Raw genomic sequence first — 25,025 nt, 5'->3', positions numbered from 1 at the left:
CTGCGTTAGATGTCTGCAGGGGAAAGCCTGGCGACCTTGGGAAATGTTCACAGTGAATCCCAGGCTGCTCCCAAAGCCACAGGCCACGCAGACTCCAGTGGGTCTGGCAGCACAGGCACACAGGGGGAGGGCCAGGTTTGAGCTAACGCACTGCCATCCTGTCGCTGCCGCTCATAAAATGGGTTTCACCCTGATTTTTTTAAAAACCTCTCTAAGCCATCCTCTGCTTCTTCACCTGTAAGAATAACTATGGAACATGGAATGAAAGTACTGTTTCAGTGAAGTGTCCAGCACAGAGTAAACACAGAATCATTAGGTGGTATTACAGCACGGGCTCAGGAGACGGGGGTTCAAGCCTGGCTCCACCACTTAGCAGCTCTGTGACAATGAACAAAGACATCGCGATGCCTCGGTTTCACTGTGAAATGAGCATACTAATAGTACCTATCGCTCTTCTACAGCTGTTATGATGAAAAAATTAATACATGTTAACATTTAGAATCATTTCTGCAACACAGTAAATGCCCACTACATGCCAGGCACTATTCAAGGCATTTGTGATAGATCACTGGGCATCATGTCAGCTTACTGACAGATCCAGAGTAGGAAAAAGAAAGGAAAATCCACGATGGCATCAAGATTTTGGCCCAAGGGTGCAAACATAAAAATGGAAACATGTGCATTTGTTTATTCATTTGCTGATCCAAATTAACATTTATGGCATGTCTATTATATGAAAAGCTCCATGTTGGGAGCTAGATGTAGAGAGTGATGAATAAGATAACTTGGCCAGTACCATCTTGGAGCTCGTAGCGTAGCATTGCAAAGAGCGACTAAACAAGTCAACACATGGGCAGATCATGACAGATTTGAAGAAAGAATTATAGTGGGGACCTATTTTATGACTTCAAAAATAGAACAGCTAGGACAGGGAGCATCTTTTGGACAAAAGACATGTCAAAGTATCACATGGACTTACAGCAGAGGTGGCTGGGTAATTGGGTGGGCCTGCTGGCCGCCAGTTAGGCTTCCTACATGCAGAACTAAGTAACCTAAGATATAACCAACTAAGTTAACAGAAAAAGAGCAGACAGTGTGGAAAATCTGCAAAGTACCAGTTCATGGACAAAAAAAATGAAGAGAGAATTATCAAATGAAGGAGGAGTTCAGGTAGGATGAAGACTAAAGAAAAATGTGGGCTCTGATCAAAATGAAGTCCCATTATTCGGAATACTCAGATTCTGAAGCGATAAAATGAGGTTTTCTACATCAAGAAGATTCACATATACTGCTTAAGAAAATCAGAAATTGGAAAGCTAGACACATTAAATTCTAAGCTCTCCCAAAAGTATTTTGGTTAAAAAAAAAAAAAGAATCTGTGTTATGATTACATGGGGTCAAATGCCAGATGTGAAATGACCACATTTCATCACTGCAGCAAACAGTATCAAGCAGAAGCCTAATTTACAAACCAGAGGGCAGAGAACAAAGGTCTAGCTTTTTTTCACATAGAAATAATATCCACTCTCCTTGAACTTGAACATGAAAGGAAATGCCAGTTTCTTAGGTTTGTAAAAGGCTGCATTCATTATTTTGTCAGGTAACCTCTAGAATTTCTTATAACCTATACAATTTTGTAACCTGTATTTTTAACCTACATTTTTAATGATTTCTCTTCCGAGAATTAAAACAATTAATAAATAAATGAATGAATAAATATACATATACACACTAAACAGATGCAAATATATCACCTAATTAGGGTTTCACCTCAAGCCTTACTTTTAGTAAAAACCAGAAACATTTCTGACTCATTTTATAATTCTAATGTTTTATTAACTCACTTTTAATATCACATATTCCATACACTAGGAGTCAATGAAGCATGCAGCATGCCAAGACTGAGAGGTTTTACTCAGAATCATGGTCTGTTTCAATCTGAAGATGATAATAAATTCTCTTTGGGGAGCAGTAGGAAACATGAATGAAAGCAGAGGGGCTCAAAATTAGAGCCAAAGAGTTCCTCCTGAATCAGGTGGTTGCGAATGTGTCTTTATTGTTTCATTTGACATCTAGCAAACCCTTGCAAATATCGCATATTTACAGTGTTGTGATTTATGAACATGTATCAGTCATTTAACCTCTTAATTATCGTACCATGAAAAAACTGAAGATGTAAATCTAAGTTAGTGAAACGCGACTTACAGAAAGATGCAACAAAGCTAGCTGCCTGGCGTCAATAGCTTGGCCACTTACTAGGCTTGTCACCTTGGGCAAATTATTTAACTGCTCAGTGCTCTGTTTCCTCACCTGTAAAATGGAGTCCAAATGCTGTACCTTTCTATGATAATTTTAAAAAACAGCCCCAAATGCTTTGATACGACTCCAATGGAGAGGTAAGGTCTATATCTCCTCCCTTAAATATATACTCTGTGCTTTGCCTGACTAATAGAATATGTTGAAAGTGATGATTTGTCAGTTTCTAAGCCCCTGGCCTTGAGAAGCTGACGGCTTACACTTCCTGTCTCTTGGGGCACTTGCTTTTGGAACCTAGCCACCATGCTGTTAGGAAGCCCATGCTACCTGGAGAGAAACCACTAACAGTGATCAACTTGCCAACCATGTAACTGAGTCATCTTAGAAAGAGACCACGTACCCTTAGTTGATGCTGCATGGAGCAAAGATGTGCTGTTTCTGATGAACCCTGCCCAAATAGTGAATTCCTAAGCAAAATAAATGATTGTTGTTGCTTTAAGCCACTGAACTTAGGGGGTAAATTTGTAACACAGCAATAGTAACTAGAAGATTATCTCATGGAATCATTGTGAAGATTAAATATGTTAATATGTTAAGCCCTTAAAATAGTGTCTAGGAAAAGGTAAAGCACTACGAAAGTGTTTAGTCATGTCTTGATAGAACCACACTATCCAATATGGTAACCTCTAGCCACATAGAGCTATTTAAATTTAAGTCAACTAAAATGAGATAAAATTAAAAATTCAGCTCCTTGCACTAATCGCATTTTGAATGTTCAACAGGAACATGTGGCTAACTGGCTACCACACTGGACAGGTCAGATTAAGATCATTTCCACCATTCCAAAAGACTATAAAGAATCACTAAAAGGCAAAATGTTGACCGAAGAATCTACAGTGATCTACCTTAGCAATTCAATGAAGGATAATTTTTAAATCACAAAGTAACTATTCACAAATAATGCCTAAAACATTTGCTAACTTGTATAAGTTTAGCTTTCCTTCAATTTACACTAATAATTTGCTTAAAGGTGCTAAGTCCATCTTTCTCTTTCACCCCCATCTAAAAATCATATCTGAATTATGAACAAATTATTTTTTTTAGTCCAAATTAATAGCAAAAGTTGTTGCAGCATTATTTATGAAAGTAAAAAAAAATGGTAACATCTGTATGTTTGACAATGGGATAATAAGAAAATATCTAAGTCAATCATAGTCTACCATTTGATGGAATAATATGTACCATTTAAAACTATTTATGGAGATGTTATAAAGATACGGGAAAACACTTATAATCCATCGCTGAATTTTAAAAGTTGGAGTCAAAATCCTATATACAGTATGATGCAGCTAGTAAAAAAAAATGTCTAAAGGCATAAAACACATAAATGATCAAAATATTAAGTGATTCTGGGTAATTGAATAATAGGATAATTAAAAAATTTTTGTTTACTTTTCTGTAATTTTCTAAAATTTGTGCATACATATTACTTTCGTACCAAGGTGGTGGACACTTGAAAAATAGAGAGAGCAGAGGTTGTCAGCCATGTGGGAGCCACAGAGCCCTTTGTAATACTGTTGGATGCTATGGTTCCTATTCCAAAATTTTGCCTCTGATTTTTGTAAGCTCTGGACCCCAGTCAATATAAGGGTAAGTGACATTATAAAGATGATGCCCAAGTTTCTGCTTTGAGCAACATTGTAGATATTGGGTCCGTTCACTGAAATGGGAACTATCTGAAAAAAGTTTCTTTCGTGTAATGGGTTCAGTTTTGCCTCCCTTCCAATTCGTATGCTGAGGTCCTTATCCCAAAGTACCTCAGAATGTGACCTCATTAGGAGATAAGATCTTTACAAAGGTAATCAAGTTAAAATAAAGTCATTATGGTGGACCCTAATTCCACATGACTGGTGTCCTTAAAAAAAGGAGAAATCTGCAGACAGACATTCACACAAGGAAAACACCACATGACTGTGTTACTGGAGCAAAGGGGGCCATCTGCCTGCATCTAAGTCAATGAGATACGTACTGGTTTTGCAGCTAAGAAAGTAAGTGTTTATTTAGAGAGCTGCAAGTTTCAGAGACACAGGTGAGCTATTGCTCTCAAAAACCTGGCTCCTTGGGTATCTCAAGGGAATACATTACATAGGGTGAAATCTTTAGTCATGGAAATTAAGGGAACTGGGGTTGTGCGCAGTTGGACAGGGCTGGGGAACTGATCATGTGTCTAGTTCTGGGATCAGCCGTGGCGTCATCCCATCATCCTGTCATCCCATCTGATCCTGTGGCTGATGGGGCTGTTCTGCTTCAATGGGCCTGGGGCTGAAACATACCTAAAGCCAAGACATTATCCTTAGTTCAACCTGAAAATTAATATCCTCATGATTATAGATCTGAGGCTTTATTCTTAAAGAATTTGACACTAGCCAGAACCTTACATCCTAAGGCTTAGTGATTAAAAGTAGAGGCATACAAAGGTAGAAGGGTAAGGGTAAGGGAGGGGGGAAAAAGCAAGTCACAACGCATTGTCTAGGCAAAACCATCCTGAATCAAAGAAAAAGCTGTAAGTGAAATCTCAGTGAGGTGACAAAATTAAAAGGCAGAGATTGAGGTGATGTTTCTATAAGCCAAAAAATATCAAAGATTGCCAGCACACCACCAGAAGCTAGGAGAGGGGCATAGAACAGGTTTCTTCTCACATCCCGCAAAAGGAGGTAACTCTGCCAACCTTGACCTAGGATTTCTAGCCTCCAGAACTGTAAGACAATACATTTCTCTATTTTAAGCCACTCGCTTTGTGGTACTTTGTTACAGCAGCTCTAGCAAACTAATATACTTGTCATGGAGAGGACAAGATCACAAGTTCAGTTTTGAGCATGTAGAGACAGATGTAAACAGAAGGACATTCAGATGGAAATATCTAGTGAGCAACAGAATCTACTCCATGAGGAAGCTGAGGAAGAGAAGCCAGAGCTCTATCCTAGGACACAAAGAAAGGAGTTTCCAGAAGGAATGAGCAGTCAGCTAGGTAAAATGCTGCAAGAGAGAGCAACTAAAATAGGAAGCAAATGTTAAATGGTACAGGCACTGCGGGAAAAAAGTATAAAGGTTCCTCAAAAAATTAAGAACTGAAATCAGTATCTTGAAGAGCTAGCTGCATGTCCATGTTCATTACAGCATTATTCACAAGCCAAAATAATGGAAATAACCCAAGTGCCCATCTGGAAGATCTGGAGGATGGATTAAAAAAAACAAACAAACAAACAAAAAACAAACCTATTCAGCCTTTAAAAAGGAAGAAATCCTGTCATGGGTGACAACAGGATGAACCTGGAGCACACCGTGCTAAGTGAAATAAATCAGTCACAGAACGACGTATCTACTTATATGAGGTGCTACTAAAATAGCCGAACTTTGAGAAACAGAGGATACAATACTGGTTGCCAAGTGCTGGGGATGGGGGAAATGGGAAGTTGTTGTTATGTGGGCACAAAGTTTCAGTCACGCAAAATGAGTAAGTTCCAAAGAGCTGCTGTGTGACATAGCACCTGTAGTTAACAATGTGGCATTGTGCACTTCGAAATTTGTTAAGAGGATGGATCTCACGTTAAGTGTTCTTACTACAGTGAAAAGGAAAAAGAAAGACCCTAAGAAGTATCTTTAGAAAGGGAACTGAGAACTCAAACAAATTAGGCCAGATAGATACATAGATGTTTCTATGAACACGTGGGGAAACATTTAGTTTCTAATTTAGGAAAGCAACTTGGATTTTTTTAAAAAAACTTTCCCTTTGTATTTTATTCCATTTCCCTGTCATTTCTTGAAATCCTTAAAATGAATAAATACATACCTGAGTAAATGAATTTTAAAAATAAAATCGGGAAGGAAAAGCAGATGTGATCCTTGTGGACTTGGAGATGGCAGGTTTTCAATAGACAGGTTTTCAATAGACTAGACTCCTGGGCTGAGGAATAGAGACTGAGCTCAGTTCTCTCTTTCTAGAATCCAAGAAAGAGCAAATAGGGTAGTTGGTCACCCTCAGGGGGAGGGGAAGAAATTTTGTTTGGAGCTTTGATGTTATTGTTATTGTTATTGTTTGTTTGTTTGTTTTCAAATGGCTGAAACCAAAGTATTTACATGCAGAAAGAGCAAACGGGAGAGACAGAGAGGGAACAGGGAGTGATAACCTTGGGGAAGCTTGAGGAGATAATTTCTATATGGAGACAGATTTAAACACTCGATTAGGGAAAAAAGACACTTCTTCCTGAGGCTGGGGTCTATGAGTTCGCAGACCCCAGGTGAGGTCTGGAATGGGCAGATGGAAGCTGAAGGAACAGGTGCCCTTATCCTCTATGTTAGCATAAGAAGAGAGAGCATCTGTGGAGAACTGGGGGGAAGGGGAGCAGGGCAGAGGAGGGGCTTGTGGAGACAGATAGCCTTGGCAGAGACACTGAAGGAATGGGCGAGCCCAGTGAAAGGACTGTGCAAAGGCATTCGGGGCACAGCTGAGAATGTGCACCCCAAATCTCCAATTGGGCTAACCCACGCAAGGAGGGCCACATGAGCTGGAAAGCTCAGGACAATGAGGGACCAGCAATCAGGGTCAGAATGAAAGTAGGCAGAGCCAGAGCAACGAAGGGAGCAGTTTTGGGTAGGATGGAAACAGGGTGTTCTCAGCTCTTACTGAGGAACGTGATTCCCTTCTACAACATTACGAGGAAAAAATGTCCAACGAACGTTAGCATTTACCAGAATCCATTGGTTTCTTCTTTGGCCCAGCCAAGTTTATTTAATTACCAACACCGTGAATTAGCTAATTCACTGTATTTTTGAAGACCCTACATATGTGTGTTTTGCCAAGATCCCGTTGAGAAGGTCACAAAAGAAGACATGAGGTTAAAAAAATATTGAAGACAGCAAGGAACCGAGGAAGAAGTATGAGGAATGACTAAAAGTCATCCCCCCAAAATCAAAAGCCATGTTCTAGCTTACTCCCAAGTAATATGTGTATCCCCAATCCCAGCGGTCAGAGGAACTGAGAGGAAATGGCACAGACACGGCATTGCGCAAACCCAGTGGGCGTTGCTTGAAGGTTGCTAAAATAACAAGGAAGAAAGGATGGTAATAACCAGAGACTCCAGATACGGAGGCCCTGTGACTTCTCTCAGGCAGCTCTGTTCCAACCAAGGCCAAGAGCATTTTGATGGTGCTGATAACTATTCTCTTTTTATCGGGAAAGGGTTTCCAATCTCATAAGGTAAGGTTTCTGAGCAGAGTGATCCAATGACTGTGATGGGAACAGGGCCTGGCTGGTAAGTCGATAACCCGCAGCACCAAGCTTGGTTGGAAAAGTGCTTTCAAACACAAAAATGGCCTATTTTATTTATTCTTATTTATTTATTTAATTTTTTTTTAGCAAACATTCAAATCACAGTACCTGAGAGCAGTCTACTTTTGGCTTAGACTACTAAGATCGCTGGACATGCATTTCTCTAAAGGAGTTTTTCTTCATCCAGCTTTGTTGCCAGCTGCCTCCATGATAACAAGCCACTTGACCTTTCTGGGCCTCGATGTGCGCAAATGAAAAATTATAAGCTGAAGCCGATGTCCTTCATGGTTCTCGAAATTCCACAACTTCCCCAGGCCTCTCCGGCCCCAGCCATGATTCACTCTGGGTTGATGCTACCAGAGAGAAAAACACAAGCCCACCCTCCTGTGTGCACAAGGCAAAATCCAAAAAGCTCTGAAAACTAAAATTATTAGAACTCATTTCATAGCTAACCCAAATCTGACAAACTCATTGGTAACAAAACCTGTCCTGATCTGATGGGAGGCTATTTACCTCTATTCCACTGGGTTTGCTGGGTAAACATTAATATATTTGATTAGACGCCCCAGGGTTTAGGTCACAGTTCCAAGGGTTTCAGATGGTCAAAACTATGAAGTGGGTACTGTTATTCTAGAGAATGAGAAACAGAGGTTTGGGAGGGTATATCACTTGCCCAAGGTCACAGTTAACAACTGCTAAGAGCCTGGACGAAAACCCAGGCAGATCCTGTTTCAGGACAGTGCTCATAACCAGACCACGCTCCTGCCAAACAACCTACTTTATTAAATTAACTGGTTAAATGCAGTTTAAATCGATTACCTATACTAACAAAAGGGGAGAAAGCAAAGCGAATTCTACAAAACAAAATCATTCCCAAATTATTTCTATTTTTGGTTATAGAGATAACCAAAGTCATTGCGTTTCGAAGATCATCCCCCGCAGTGCCAGTTACTGAGACATAGCATTTGCCTAGAAAAATTTAAAAAGCTTCAAATGTATGGAGAAAACTCATGGGCTTATTTAGAAACTAGAAAACAATGTAAGTCGGTATATAAATAAGTGCTAAGTTTTGAAACTTCGGGCAGCTGCCAACTTCCAAACAACTCTCAGGTGAACAGCTGCTCAGCCCCACCTTCCCCTACTCGGGCAGCTGCAACTGGGCAGGACGGGGACATCCAGACAGGACCTGCCTGCCCAGAGTCCACCCACCCATGACACAGAATCCCTCCTAATGCACAGTCACTAACTTACCTTTATTCTGTCAAAGTCCTTGAAATGCTCTCATGATACAGGAGCATAAGACTCTGATTCCGGGCAGCAAAGACCACTTGAGAAACAGATAGAGGCCCAGACACCTTTCCCAGCAAAATGTGTATAAATCAGCAATGCCTGGCTATGAACCCTTGATTTAGAGATGCATTTGGTTAAGAGGCCCCTTGAAAAATGCAGCTGTCTCTGAGGTTCTTGCTAATACCTGTGTGAGCTCAGCTGCACCCTTGGGGGAAAGGATCCAAATAGAGGGCCCGTGGCAGCAGGAGCACCCTAGGGTTTGGAGCCAGGCCTTGGGAGTGGGAGAGGGAACTAGGGAAGGTTTCAAAGGTTTCAAAGTATTGCCTGTAACCAAGACAATGTCTTCCTTTCCCCCATACCTGGAGAACTATGCATTCAAATAGCGTTTGTTAGAACTAATTAGACCAAAAATACAATAAAGTAAACCTTGAGTGGAGCGTGGTACAAAATTTTAAACAATAATAAAAATTTTAAAACAGCTGCAAGGGGTATTTTGAGGACATTTAAGGAAACTGGGTTACACAGTAGTAGAGGCTTGTTTATTTTCTTAGGTACAATAATAGTATTGCTATGTAGAGGAAGTCCTTAATCCTACACGATACAAAGAGGTATTTAAGAGTGAAATGTAACAACATCTGCAACTTACTTTCAAATAGTTGAGCAAAAAGAGTATACAGATAGATACAGGCAGGCAGGCAGGCAGGCAGGCAGACAGGGTGAGAAAGTGAATATGGCAAAGTGTTGAATCTAAGTGGTGAGTATACAGGTATCTGTTTACTATTCTTTCAACTTTTATGTAATAAAAGTTCACAAAGTCTTATTTTATCTTTTTTTAAAATACACTTTGTGGGAGCCTAATAATGACTTTTAGTAAGAATGCATTTTAATTTCCAACCCAATTACTCAACAAGGAACGTTTGGAGCACAACCCATACTTAAGCTGTGCTTTCGTTCATTGTGTACCATTAGAGTTGAGAAAGGAAATAATTAGTGTGATCCAGGAAAAAAAGGGACTCTTTATTAGCTTTCAAAAGAAAAACGGAATTTGGCCAGACAAAAGAGAAGCAAACATTTTTGACAGGCAGAAGATTGGGAGACAATAGAATCAGTGCCGAACGCCAGGTAGCTAGCTACCAGAACAAAGGACTGAAACTAGGGTGATGTCAATATAAAGAAAGATACTTAAAAATAAGGAGAGAAACTAAATATTTACCATGGTAGGTTTTCATTTAAACCAGGGGGTAGAAACTACCTTTGCAGAGTCAGAGAAAGTCCCTAGTGTTCGCCACAATGTCTCAGACTCACCATTTGAAGTGATTGCTTAAGGCCACGGAACCCCAGGACCAAACACAATTTCCCAGAGGCGCCAAAGGCTTGAACACAGAGCAGAACTAAAACTCAGAGATGCCGTCTTCCCACCTATTTCACTAAAACACACATCACTGGAGCATTCTGTGGTCAAAGTTTGGAAACCAAATGTAACACAGAACCCTCAGGAAAAGCCCCATTTATGTCACACTCACCTGTTTCCCGGAGTGGAAGGGAGGATGTCCCGTCATTGTAGCTCTAATCCCTGTCGTGGTTCCTGAAGTACAGTAGGAGCACCTTAAACAGTTGCTATATCAAACCTACGAAAGCAGATTCTATCCTTCTGGAAGGGCCCCCAGGTAAGTGACCACTGCAACCCGATAAACAGTTTTGTTAGGATTGCTACTTGACAGGACAGAACGCCCAGTGTACTTACGCCATTAGCCAAATACCAACAGTTTTTAAAAACATAAAGAAATTCTTTTCAGAGCTGAATGACTGATGCACTCCATAGCTTTACACACTTGTTGGGTAAGCTCTTTCTGAAAGATGTAAATATACCAGCAAGACCCTGTGCTCATCAAAATCAACAGAAAGCTCCAACGAAAGACACAAATAGCAGCACATTCCTAAACCCAGCTTTGGGAACTGGCCCTCCACTGGATTTTCACGAGACTCCATCAAAGTCGAAACTGCCAAGTCCTGAAGGAGCAGGGCTGGCATACCCTCATCAAAGGCTCTGCCCTTTTTCCCCAGGGTTTTGATTACTAACAGATCTGTTCGTGCACATTCCTTGCATGAGAACAAGCAGGGAGTAGGTTAGAAATTATTTAAACTACAGGAGGAAGCTAAACAGCAAGTGCCAGAAAAAAACCACCAAATGGGAGCAGGACAACCCAGATGGCCTATTTCCGGCAGAAATAGCAAGATTCAGGGCCGGGGGCGGGGTGTGGGGGGGTGTTCCCTCAGGAACCAGTGGCTCCCCGGAGCTTCACAGAGAAAGGGTTGGCGGGAAGACCAGGCCTCAGGGAGCTAGGTCCTTGGTTTCTGAGTGCAACCCACACCTGCCAAGGTCGGAGTCCAGCCAAGTCATTCCCACTGGGCAGAAGACAACAAAAACTAACCATGTGAGACAACAGGGTGTCACTGAACCGGCTAGAGCTCAGCAAGGACTTCAACAAGGAAGACTGGCCCGGCACCCGGCTGCAGGGAGGGCAGAGGGAGATACTGATTGATGCAGGAAGAGTTCACGTTCCTACAGCAAAGGCCTCTGGGAAGTTCGACGACTCTACCACCAACCGCTGATAGCAGTGAACGCGTTATTTATGTGCCTGGCGTTTTTACTGGCATTATCTTTTTTAAAAGCATCACAACTCTTTAGATAGGTGTTATTACTAAACCTATTCTAGAAACGGAGACATCAAAAAACAAAGTGTTGAAGCCGAGGCTGCTCCTTGGGGGAATGGCCAGGATCTGACCCGAGGTCTGTTACAAGCGGGGTCCAAGCTCTGAACCAAACCTGCGTCCTAAAAGAAAGGAGGCCAAAGCACAAGCCAGCTTTCTCCTGGCTGCACTGTGTTCACTCAACTTGCTTCCTAGCTGTGAGACCGCGAGCACGTCAATTAACTTCGCATGCCTCGGTTTCCTCATCTCTAAGATGAAGATAATAATGGAATTGTTTCTGGGTGTTAAATGAGATGAACTCGGGTGTACTGGAGTGCCTACCACAGAGAAAGTGCTCCATAAATGTTAGCTGTAATTGCTATGACGATTACCAATGGTAAGAAGTGTCAACATAGGTATCCTCACAAAGCTTACAGCTCCACTGGGGATGCAGAACCAACAATCAGGGAATGACTGAGGAGGCAGTGCTAACTGTCCGGGAAAGAATAATTACAAAACCCCGGAGGTGAGGGAGGGGCTGCCACAACCCTGCTCCTCGGGCTGTGCAGCCTGCAGCCAGTCTGGCCAGCAGTGGCTCCCACACACTGACATCAGCCCCACGTTTCTCTTCCTTCCAGGAACAGGAAGTGGATGAGGATTAAACAGAAGCTACAAAAGTCCTAAAAACAGTTTTCCCATTAGTCACAGGTTAGATCAGGCAGGGTTCCTGAGAGGCAGGCATGTGGCCTGCCTTCTGGGAATACAGGAACTGGGAAACAAAGACGAGTGAACGTGGGGAGCCAAGGCTCTGTCCCAGTGAAGTCCTCTGACACGAAGTCACCGCTAGCAGTCAGAGAAAGAGCAAAATAAAAGAGCGACGAGGAGAGGCAATAAAGAGCACTTCGGAAACGGCAAACAAACAAATAAAATATTAAGCAGAATTAGGAAAACACTAGACATAGAGAAGTTGATTTTAAGGGAAAGAAATGAACGTGAACATCACTAGCATAAAACTCAATAAAAACTCTGAAAACCGGTAGCAAGAAAAATACTCTTAATAATCGTCACACACTGATACACACTTTGTATAATTACTATTCCAAGCAATTTACAGGTATGAACTTATTTTACCCTTACGATAATGCTTTGAGGGAGGTACTATTATTTTCAACCCTGTTTCACAGATATAAAAACTAGAGCACAGATTGGTCAGTAACTTGCATCAGGTCACACAGCTAGCAAGTAGCAGAGGTGAGATTTTAATCCAGGCGGCCTGGCTTCAAAACTCAAACTCTGCTCTATTGCCTCTGAAGTGTGAGAATCGACAGTTTTGAAATTCATTAAAGTTCCATGAAATGGGATCATCCATAGTTAATCCCTAATTGAGTTAATCTTGAGTAGAAAATCTATGGGTAATCAGTACTCATCTAATTCAATAATTAACCTAGAATGACAGAAGGGTTTTTCCTAGTTAGATAAATTGACTTGGAGAGAATATAATTTAAATGCACCTTCCCTTCCCAATAATTGACTATTTTTTGGCATAAAGCACTAATTTTTTAAAGAAAATCCTGCTACCATGTATAAGCAGCAAAATCCAAAAGCCATCCTGCTCCACATTTAACACTGCTGAAATTGTTAGTTACTTCTCAGAAATCCTAAACTTCCCTTTGACTTTTAAAACAATGGAAACATTTTGTATGAAGGAATCGGACTTGCCACATTCCCTTGTCCAAAACAATCATTAACTAATAACGTTAAGTGAAAAAAATAAACACAAAGCAGTATTTTGAGCTAATATGATCTCAGTTTTACTGAAGAAAAAGATACCAAAATGTTTACACCAGTTATCTCTGAATGGTAAGTTATGGTTCAACCAAAGAGTAATATTAATGTTGCAGAGCTAAACCAGAATACTGGAAATCCCTTAGTAACAAGACTACTAAAACAGCAACCCGTGATTTTTACATGCTAGATATTTCCACTGAGTGGAGACAGAAACAATGCTATAAAACCTGTGGTCTACAACATAGGGAACATGGGTCAAAGAAAACCACACAGTGTAACTTCTGCTTTATTACACTGTAAAACAATGCAAATACATAAATAATGAGGCACTGACCTGACAATGTTTTTTCACTGTATTTTTTAAATGCCTTTGAGTCTTTATCTAAATAGTAAACCACTGTAATCTTGAAATTCAAAGAGATTATTCCAGGCACGATGTTTTATTATTATGGGTTGGTTTTTTCCCAATAGGTAACACTCGATTGTTTCCTTTTTCCAACAACCACTTTTCCATCACCGACTAGATGTCCCACAGTTCAATTCAGTTCTGACACTAGCTACCCAGAATTAGTACAAACACCACAGGTTTGAAGATCTCAGTTTCACAGACTGTCCCCACTTCAGATGCCAGCTGCATATGCGGTCTCAACCAGAAATGCGGGGCTTCTTACAATCTCCCTCAAGTGTGACACTTTGTTATAATGACTCACAGAACACAGCAAAGTGCTATACTTTGGATTACTGTTTTATTACAAAGAATACAGTTCAGGAACAGACAAATAAACGGGATGCAGAAGGCAAAGTTGGGGCGGTGGGGGGGTGGGGGTGGGTAGGACAGTGGTGGTGAATTCCATGCTCCCTCCAGACACACCACCCTAGCCCTTCTCCTTTCCTCCAGATCAGGATTGGGGCTGTAAATTGCAACCCTCTAATCATGTAGTTGGTTCCTCCAGCAACCAGCCCCATAGCCTAAAGCCATGTGGAGGCCCACCAAGAGTTATTCATTAGCATGACCTGAGGTATGGTCTAAAAAGGCTCATTAAGGGCTCCTTATGGATAACGAATACCCTCCCATCACTCAGGAAATTCTAAGAGTTTTAAGAGTTCTGTGCCAAGAGCCAGGGAGAGATTTTATATACATAGATTATACACACACAGGGAGATATATATATTATATATTACATATAATATATATAATATTTATATATATTATACACACACAAATATGCACACATATATATATATTATTATACCACACTGACTCAAAGCCAAGAGTCTTTACTAATTTATATGTCAAGAGAAGTACTGAACAGTGTGGGAAAGATCAACTACTTTACCATAGGGTTCGAGCAAAGTAATCCTCTTTCCTTCTTAAGTCTCCCCCTCCCGTCCCACCCCCATACAGATACTACGACTGACTTTTCCCTTCCTGCCTCCACACCTTTGCATAGGTTGTTCTTTTTCTCAACACTCCCTTTAAGGTCTATTTAAAATACCACGTTGTAGGGTGCTCAGTCTTTCCCATCCCTAGTATCAAAAGGTCTCCTCTGAGATCCCACGCAGCACTTTCTATAGTTTTCTGATTATATAAAACACAATCTCCGTTATTCCATGATTTTCACTCATAGCTTATCTTCCCCTTCACAATTGCAAGTTTGTGGAGGATAGAAACCAAATCTGTTGTTCATTTTACATACCTACCCAACACCCAATGGTGACTCTGATTAAGACCCTCATTTTTAAACAAATTACATGCTGAGTATAGGAAATATCTACAAGTTTTATCTGAAAAGGCTACTTAAACACCGAGTTGGCAACTATGTAAGAGAAATGAGTTTAACCTTCAAGATCCAGCTTCTTGGCTTTATCCCCTAGTTTTAAGCAATGTCCAAGGCCTCTTTTTTTTCTATCTCTTTTTTGCTTTGTTTTGTGTTTTGCCTTTAACAGAGGGGGAGGAGGATGGAAAGAATTGAGGAAGCAGCAGAAGCATTCAGGCCATATACGTGTATAGCACAAACATGCAAAGAAAAGCGAAGGGATGCCTGTTCATTAGCCATCTGCCACTTGACCAATGCCAGGAAATTCCGGGCTGACGTTCTTTATAATGTGAATAATTCACATGATTGTGTTGGAGACTTCCAGCTAGGAAGAGCTGTTAGAACATTTGAAAATTAGCGTCACCGAGTTATATTGTGAGACAGAAAGCTCAGTGAATTCTTCAAACTTCTACCCCTAACAGGAATCTCAGAAAATCACATCCTGTTTGTAAATATGCATAGGGGAGGAAGGCTTGGCATGTTACAGGTGTTGAAAAAAATTTTGTTTGTTTTTAACCCTACTTAACACGTGACATTTAATATATAGGTTCTGTACAAATTTTCAGCCACTCGGCTAAACTCATCTGGCTAGTCGAGAAAGGGTAATAACATAAACTGTCTTATTTGCGTCTTTTCAGGAAACTGAAATCGATTTTTCCTTAATATCTACCTCATGCCAAAATTTTATAAAAATCATTTGTAAACATAAGGACAGGTAAATTGAATTACTCCCTTCAAATATTTACTTTAATAGCAAATGGACAATTTCTGAAGAATTCCTTGGATAATTGCTCATCTTCTACTAAAAATAAAATCTACATTCAATTTATAAGATGCTTTGGTTTTCTCTTTAAGTGGATGAACCTATAATAAAAAAGTAAAAAAATAAATAAATATAAAACCTTCCTTTTGCCAGTGGTGCTGAGCACAGACTACAGGTAATTTCACATAACACAACACAAAGAACATTCGAGAACAATGAGCATCCATCCAGCCTTGGCTTCCCCTCATCTGTGACTTCAGTGAGACATTTCACTTTTCTTTTGTCTTGGCTAGTCTTCTCTAAGTCTGTTTCCTCAGTTCTACAAAACAGAGACTTTAGCAATCTGATCCTCATGCAACTATACAAGAAGTAAATCTGATCAAACAATGAAATATTCGAGCATGTTTTACATGTGCCACTGCCCCAAGGAGCTCTGGTTAGACCAAACACAGTGGAAATAACTCCATATAATTATCTGTTAAACGACATGGAATGGATGCAACATGTATTCATGGACTCACATGTATATTCACAGAAGGAAATAAAATCAGTGAGAATACCTAGGCAAGAGTTCCTGGAAATGTCACCCTCGATCTCAGCGCGAAGGATGGATGGAGAACAGGGTATGGACAGCCCCCTATGGATAGGAGGGAAGGGACTTCCCGCTTGAGAAACAGGACCCAGCTATTTCTTCCTTCTCTTATCTCCCCCACTCACATCAGATCCTCAGGCACTATCACCTGGGAATGTGCTAGAAAAGCAAATTCCTCAGTTACTTCCCAGACCTAATGACTCAAACACCCGAGGGTGAGGCCCAGAGATCCGTGTTTTAACCAGCCCTCTGGTTAATCCTGATGTGCTCAAGTTTGGGAACCACTGCTGTAGCTTTGCTGGCCTCTTGTTCCTCTCCTCCATCACGGCTAGTTTTCTGCACATGGCTAACGCTGACATTTTTACAAGTTTAAATTTCATTTTCTTCAAAAAGTCTTGCTCAACCTGCACTCAGAGTGCCCCAGGTTAGGCACTCTGGCCCTGTGCCAAATCTTCTTTATCAAGGTACCCAGGACACTTTATCATTATTGCTTGTTTAATCATCTTCCCTGATAACCTGTCAGCTCCATTAAAGGCATGCACTGAGTCTACTGGTTCACATCCCTTTACCCCAGTGCCTTGCACATAGTAAGGCAGTCCACTAATATTCGCTGAATTAAAAAATAATAAATTAAAAAATTAACCCTTAAAACAAAGGTATAAAGGAAAGGTATAAAATATTGTGGAATATGATATATATACAATTAATAGGTGCATCTGAAGGACTTACTGGCTATAGAAACACGACTGAGTTTAGTTTGTCTTTGAAAAGAGCTTCATGAATAAATTTTGGTTTTGAAAACCTTTTCACTTAAAATTTTCACTAACAATTCCAAACAAATCAATGTCATACTATACTCACCTGATAAGGCAGTACTTGTTTACTTTTTATGGTCATTCTTTATTTCTCCATGACCAGGCTTTTCCACCTCAGGCTTTCGGGGCAATATGGCTCATCGAGGCTGGCAGACGAAGCAGCCTCTCACCAATTTGGGAAGAGACAGGGAAAGGAGACTACAGCTAAGATTTATGGCTGAATATTAAAAAGCCTAACTCTTTGCTTTATTATAAAGAAAAAGCCTCAGACCATGCCAGAACATCAGGATTCCAGCTCTGGCTTCCTTCCTTCCAATATTTAAGTATCTGCTCTGTTCCGGGTCCTGTGCTTGGATCTGAGCCTTGGACGGTGACCAAAACACACTCACGGGCCCTCCCTCACCAAACCTAATGGTCTGCATCTCTGCTACTTCTGCGGCCCTTCCTGACTTCCACAGGCCACTGAACCTCTCAAGCTCAGTTCCCCCACATGCAAAGAGAGGGGATAATTACAAGCTGACCACCAAGTCCCTCTGACTCTAAAATTATACAACTAAGAACAACACAATTAGTCTCAGAAGTTGGTTAGCCAAAGGCATTCTTCTCAAGGCCTGCTCACCCTAGATCTGGACCTAAAACATCAGACCCGGGAGGCATAAGGACCAAGGGCAACTGTAGAGCAAGGACCTCTGCCAGGAGAGCCAGCTCCATCTATCACCCTGGGAAGGTTCCTGGACAGATTAAAGAAATACCACTTAAGTCCTGGCTTTGCTAGCTCAGTTTCTCATCTACTAAATAAGAGGCTTTGAGGAGATGATCAAGGTTCCTTCCAGCCCTAAGGCTACAGAATTCTATTTCTCATTTTAATTTGTGTTTTTTCCAACACCACCAAGCAATCAACTCGATTCTGATGTTACCTACTGGAGACAGCATCAGACCCCCCAGTAAGCAATCAGATCTACAGGACTGCCCCATCACACACATTTCAGATGCCAATCCCAAGTCTAGGTTGTCACCTGTGCTTCTGACCAACAGGCTATCGATCACAGGTTCCAAAGACCCCTTTTCAGGTTCAATGAATTTGCTAGAGCACCTCACTGAACTCAAGGGAACATTTTACTTACTAGACTGCTGGTTTACTATAAAATGCTACAACTCAAGAACAGCCAGAGGAAAGAGATGCATAGGGCAAGGTATGGGGAAAGGGTGAGGAGCTTCTACGCTCTCCTGGGCAAGCGTATCACTCTCCCCTCATCTCCACATGTTCACCAAGCTGGAAGCACATCAAGTCTTAGTCAAGAGTTTTTATAGAGCTTAACTGGCAGCCTCCTACCCTCCCTCTTCCCAATGGATGAGGCTGAAAGGTCCAACCTTCTATTCACTTTCATTTTCAGAGTGACTAGCCCCATCTTGAGGCTATCTACGGGTACCACCCTAGGTCACCTCATTAGCATACACTCAAAAAGATACCTTGGATAATCAAAGAGCATGCCAGTAGAATAATTACATTAAATCTTCAAGAAAAACTCAAAACTTTGTGACTATACCTACAAGTGAACTGGCTAGAGGTAAACCAATTGATGAATCTTCCAAACTGCTTCCAAAAGAAAATGTTACCTTATATCCTTATAAAGGTAATGGTTTCTTTCTTTTTTTATTTCTCTCCTTTCTCACCTAAATTTGATACCTAAATGGCTCAGCCCCACATATCTGCTGTGTCCCAAGAGAACTCCCTGCCAAGCCCACTAGTCCCTACTCTTTATCCCCACAGAACCTGAGGCACTACCCACACCACCTCCTCAAAGCCCCCTGTCCATTACATCCCACCTCAGCATCCGGGGCTCAAGAGCAAGATGAGAGAGGGGATCGGAAAGAAAAATTCTGGAGCAGTTAAGAGTCTTGTCCCATATGATATCTGTGACAGGTTAATAAGTGGTTGGTATCTGGTTAAGGAAAAAATAATAATCATATACTTTTTTTAGCACTTACTATGTGCCAAAACCTGTGTCATGCATGTTTTATCTCCCATCCAACTACTAACCAGGCCTGACCTTGCTTAGCTTTTGAGGTCAGACAAGACTGGGAATGTTCAGGGTGGTATGGCCGTAGGCACTGCATATTTTACCTTGAAACAATAATCCATGAGGCAACTCTACCATATTTTCTCCATAATACAAATGAGGAAAATGGTTTAAAGATTTTTTTCCCTCTGTACAACAGGCGTTAGTGGTTGCAACACAATTATACATAGGGAAGTACAAACAAAATGGGGTGAGTCAGGAAGAGTTGGCAGCGGTTTGGGATCTTGGGATGAGCAAAGACAAGAAGGTGGGGTCTCGGGATATCTCGAAGCGGGAATAGAAAACCGGTTCCCCAAAATTCAACTAGTTTGGCAAAAGGATCCATAAGGAGAGATGACTAGGCACAGGAACTCAGTTTGCCTGGGGTATCTGCCACCCTCTCCCCATCTCTCCCTCTCCCAAAAGTCCCTTGGGTGGATTCCATTTCTTTTCTCCCTCACAAAGGGAGTTGTGTCAATAACTGGCAGAGGAAAAATTTGGCCCAACTCCTCCATCAAGTTACCATTAAAACAGGCACCCATCCCTAAAGACACCTAGAATTAACTAAACCTCAGCTTTTCCCACATATCTTTATCTTACTATACTCCACACTAGAATACAGAAATAGTGCTTCTTTTCATGAAGTGCCACTTATTCAAGGAGTTATTTTTTCCATAAGACATTTTATTATTTTGAGCAGTTTTACATATGGCTGCCCACAGACTTGAAGAGATAAGTCACGGAAAAGAAATGCAGGGCCACAATCCCTTATCTGAAAACCTGGAGGTCAGATTTGCTTAGGAGGTCAGAGATGCCTCGAAATTCAGACTTAGCGATTCTAGAAAATTAATGTAATGCATTTAGCACACATTATGTAACACTCAGAAATCAAACTCATTAATATAACTTCAGCAAAACTTAGCAATATTCACACTAAATGAGATAAATATATACTATAGAATCTCACATTGGTTCAGGTTAGGGTTTACCACCAATGGAGTATGCAAAAACCCTCAAAAAAAAACCTGTTTTCAGAGATTTTTGGATTTCAGAATTGTCCACAAAGGATTACAGACATGTGAAAATGACTCAAATATTAGAAAAAATAGTCAACCTACTAGTGATCAAAGACATACAAATTAAAACAATCAAGGTACCAATTTTGGCCTTACAAATTGGCAAATAAATTTTTCAGAGAACATGGCAACGATGTGAAAAGGGAGCCCTTTGACCATTGCTGTGAGAAAATAAACTGGGACAACCTTCAGGTCACCAATATTGATGTCATCAATGCCTCAAAAACATGAGTACCTCTGACCCCAAAAATGCCTTTTTGGGAACCCATTTTCTGGGAAGTCATCAATGTCTAGACAAGCTTTATGCATAGATGTTCACTGAAACAAGAGCTTTACAGTTTATTGGAAAATAATCAGCAACAACTGAAATCTCCTAAAATGGAGGCAAAATGAAATAAATGCAATCAATCCATATAACAGAACATAAACAAAAAGCAGCCTTTTTTTTTTTTTTTTTTTTTTGGCGTGTAGGTAAATAGAGAAATCCTGATATGCAATGTTAGGTAAAAAACACAGGACACAAAAAAATTTATATTTGTATTATGATCCTATTCCAGTAAAACATATAGAGAGGAGACCAGAATGAAATAGACCACCAATGCTGAGTACCTTGGAGTAATGAGACCAAGACTGATTCTCTCCTTTTCTCTCCAAACTTTAAATCTTGTGGGGAATTTTCAACAGCATTACATTTTGGCTGAGGGAAAACGAGAAATAAGGCTTGGCTACTTAACTCCCAGTCAACAGCAGCAAACTCATGAATCTGAGGCATCACTCTGGGCTGTTAAAATATTTACGATGAACCCATCGTTGCAAAACCATCACCACCTCTAGAATTAAAACGTTACAGTATGAGTGGTATACATTTATTAGATAGTTCGGTTGAAATTGTAATATGAGTCCAACCTAAAGGGAACTTTGGAGTAAAAAAACAGAAAAAAAAGACACACAGGATAAAAGATATATGCCACTTTACCATTTGCTAAGATCTTTCAAAGACAATAGCTCATCTGATCCCTACTAGCAGCCAGTAGGCTGATAAAGATAGGAGCTGACACATGCCCATTTTACAGTAAGAAAGTGGAGGCAGAGAGAGCCACAATTCCAAAAGTGGCAGGGGCTCTTCTTGACTTTTGACGTCAAGTCCAGGGCTCTGACTTGGAGTCTGATGCTCTTTCCACTCTATCTTGCCATTACCCTTAGTGGTTCTTTATAAACAGAATCAAAAGAAATTTCTCACTTGACAGAAAAACCAAATGATTTAGTGATAATAAGAACAGGCTTCAGAATTGCACAGATCTGACTCAAGGTCAAAATCTAAATTACACATGTGAGTGACTTCTGCAAGCTAACTTCTCAGGCTCAAGTTCCTTATCTATAGAAACAGGAATAATTTAATTATTCCTGTATTTATTACAGGACAGGGTATTATAAAAATTAAATGACCTGAATACATAGATCAGATTCTGCCACAAAACAGGTATAATAAGCACTGCATTCTTTCCTCCAAAAAAGAAGAGTGTCGACTAGGAACTAACTCCAAGTTCCATTTTAGTCCTTGGTAGCCTCACCACACTCATTGTTCCACCTGCTTTCAGCAGCCCACCAAATCTTTACTAATTACTGAAGTGGCCTAAAATAATTAGAAACCACTCAACATAATAGTTTGAACCAATGACAATTTAAATCAGTTCTGTCAGTTTTAAATAATCTCTCAGTATGTAATTAAACTTCAACATCAGACTTAAACAGTTCTTTAGAAAAAACAATGAAATTTTTGTTCTTATCACCTGGGGCTTTGGCCTCTCTCATTCAAATTCAGCTATTAAAACTCTCAAATAGTTGTTTAATTTCTTTGAAGTGGGGGGAGGGAGAGGAAGAAAGGGAGTGACAGGCACTTCTCAAATTTTTCATTTCCTCTTTAAATTAAGTTTGCACATGGAAGCCCAAGCTCCAAGGAGTGCGTTCTCAAAATATTCTGTTTACTATGTATAATAGGAATGTACAGTTGGGTAGCTACCTGGACAAGGGGATCCTAGAATTTAATAAAGCTTATCTTGAGCATCCAAATGAGGAGTCGGGAGTCTGCAGGGCAGCCCACAGAGCCCAGGGAGGGCACTTCATTCACCAGCCCCTGGGCCTTTTCTGCCCACTCCTTTGTAGAAGGCCCTGCCCACTGTCTGGTAGAGAAACTAATAAGCCCAAAGGTTGAGTAACCAGAGAACTTAAGAACATAAATAAGCCAAGATGTGGAAAATCATCCCTTCTGGTGCTTGTGGGTATATAGTTTCAAATGCTGTTACTAAGAGACAGATATTTAATGAGATTCTCCTACTAGGCAGGGAGTAAAAGGCATTGCCACTACTTGCTGTGAAGTTATCTGTGAAGTTATCTATTCTTTTCTCTGCTTCCCACCTTCTGATAACCAAAGAGAATGAACTATGGAATCAAGCTGCTAGGTTATCAAAGATAAAGAAAGATACATATAAAGACACAGACACACACAGACACACAGACACACAGACACACAGACACACACACACACACACACACACACACACACACACACCCCTCTTAGTTGTTCTCCTCCGATTAAATGCTGACTGATATACTAGTCATGTGATGTTGGGCCAATATGTTTCTCTGTGGGTCTCAGTTGCCTCACTGGAAATAAAAATTTCCTAGGGTTATAAGAAATAAGTGGAAAAATGCACATAAAGTGCCCAACTTACAGCTTGCACACAGCTGATGCTCAGCATTACTTCCCATTTCTTTCTCCCTACTTCCCCAACACATTCCCTACAAATATTAACACTGTCTTAGATTTCAAGGGGAGACCAGATGTTGACTGGTCAGGCACCTTCACACAGGCCTCACGTCACGCTGGCACTCTATACCCTTTCCTTTCCACATACCTCATTCTTCTAAAGTGTTCACCTTCATCAGAAAGGTTACTGTGAATTAGATGAAGCTTTCTTCATCACATTCCAGTCTTGAGAGCTGGGAGAGATCCATGGACACATGAACTTACCCTAGGGATGGATTTCTTCAGCTGATGGCTGATTACATGCATCATGTGCTGAATTTTCAACAATTGTTCTCCCAACTTAAGCTCTTTGAATTCTGGAGCAACTGACTAACCCTCTAAAGTACCGTCTACAACCTCTGGTCCAACTTGAACCTGACTATGCACCTACCTGTCTCAGCAATAAAACGCAGGCCGAAAACCAAAATCTCCCATTCAATAATACACGTCACTAGTTGTCATCTCCCCCGGGAGGGGCGGGGGGTGGAGGAGATGGCTGAAGGAAATACAGGTCTGCTAATAAAGACTCAGGAGATGTATTATCCATCTTGTTCCCTTCCTAACATGTTCTGGTTTCTGTGAAAAAGTGAAGGCCAAAGGGATAAGCCAGTTTAAAGGCTGTAAATGACTGGAATCTTCTCAGGAGTGAAGAGCAGTGTATGTGTTTTCATGGAGGAGATAGTTACAGTTGGAAAGCTTCCAGTTGGTTATTATTTGGACCTGAAGAGGAGCGGCTCAAGCTTAGAAGAGCTTGCTGACGTAAGATTCCAGGCCCTGGTAACCCCAATTGGCCCAGAAGGTACAGGTTTATTATTATTTTTAAATTACTGCAGTAAGGTGGCAATTAAGGAGGGGGAACAGTGGTAAAGAATCTCTGGTGTTTATGGTTATAAAAACAAGTGTGAGAGAGGACTTTTGTTAAAGTTACATGTCCTCTTGGATTTCAATTAAAAACTCCTGCCCCAAGTTCATCATTGGGGACGATACTTCATCATCTCAGCTAGTGGCTTCCTGCTGTGACCACAGGTTTCTTTTGTGGTGACAGGAATCGACTCAAAGAAAAGAAAAATGTAAATTTACAAACGCGTCTTCTTTTTACAAGCCCGGTTTATACAAGATACGTGCGAAGGAATCTGAAATTCCCTACCTGTCACAAGAATCCATCGACCACTAAAATAAATAGAAACTTAGAAAGGAAAGACATTGAACTCCCCAAGATTTTAAGATATAAAAGGGGGGGTGGGCGGCAACAGCGCACCCGGTCCCGTGTCACGATCTTCCGCTCGCGGGGCCTTTGAGGACAAGGGCGTCAGAAAGGGGGTTAGCAGGGCTCCGAGGTGCCCAGCGGAAGCGCACCGGAGGAAGTCAAGACCAGGCCGGGTCCCTACACCCCGGACAGCCCAGCGGTGGGGGTTGGGGGTAACAGGTCCTCGGAGGAGCCAGCGAGAGGAGTGAAGGCGGGAGCCGGGCGGGCGGGAAGGGAGGTACCCGAGCCATCGCCTCGCGCCGCGCCCGGGCCCGGACAGCCAGAAGTTCAGCGCGGGGACCCCGCAGCTGCGCCAGGACGAGAGCAGCTCGGGGCGCAGCAGGGCTGCAGTCCCGACCCCTTGCCTCCTCCAGCGCGCCCCGGCCCTGACACGGTACTCACCGGGGGCCACGAGCGGCGAACTCACGGCGCCCCTCACAAAGACGGCAGCGGCGAGGACGGCGGACCCCGGGAGTCCCCGCGGGGCCATCACCGC

General features: G+C 41.4%; 1 protein-coding gene across 1 annotated transcript in view; it reads right to left on the bottom strand.

Annotated features, from left to right (window-relative positions):
• Positions 1-25,019, bottom strand: part of RELL1 (RELT like 1) — a 51,827-nt gene extending 26,808 nt beyond the window's left edge. The window contains exon 1 of the mRNA XM_006918940.3: positions 24,932-25,019. Within this exon, the coding sequence (XP_006919002.1) occupies positions 24,932-25,019 (88 nt within the window). The remainder of the gene's footprint in view (positions 1-24,931) is intronic.
• Positions 25,020-25,025: the final 6 nt, after the last annotated feature.

The sequence above is a fragment of the Pteropus alecto genome, unplaced genomic scaffold, assembly GCF_000325575.1.
Source record: "Pteropus alecto unplaced genomic scaffold, ASM32557v1 scaffold5, whole genome shotgun sequence".
Taxonomy (NCBI): Eukaryota; Metazoa; Chordata; class Mammalia; order Chiroptera; family Pteropodidae; genus Pteropus; species Pteropus alecto.
Note: the sequence above shows the minus strand (reverse complement) of the source record. Positions and strands in the feature narration are given on the sequence as shown.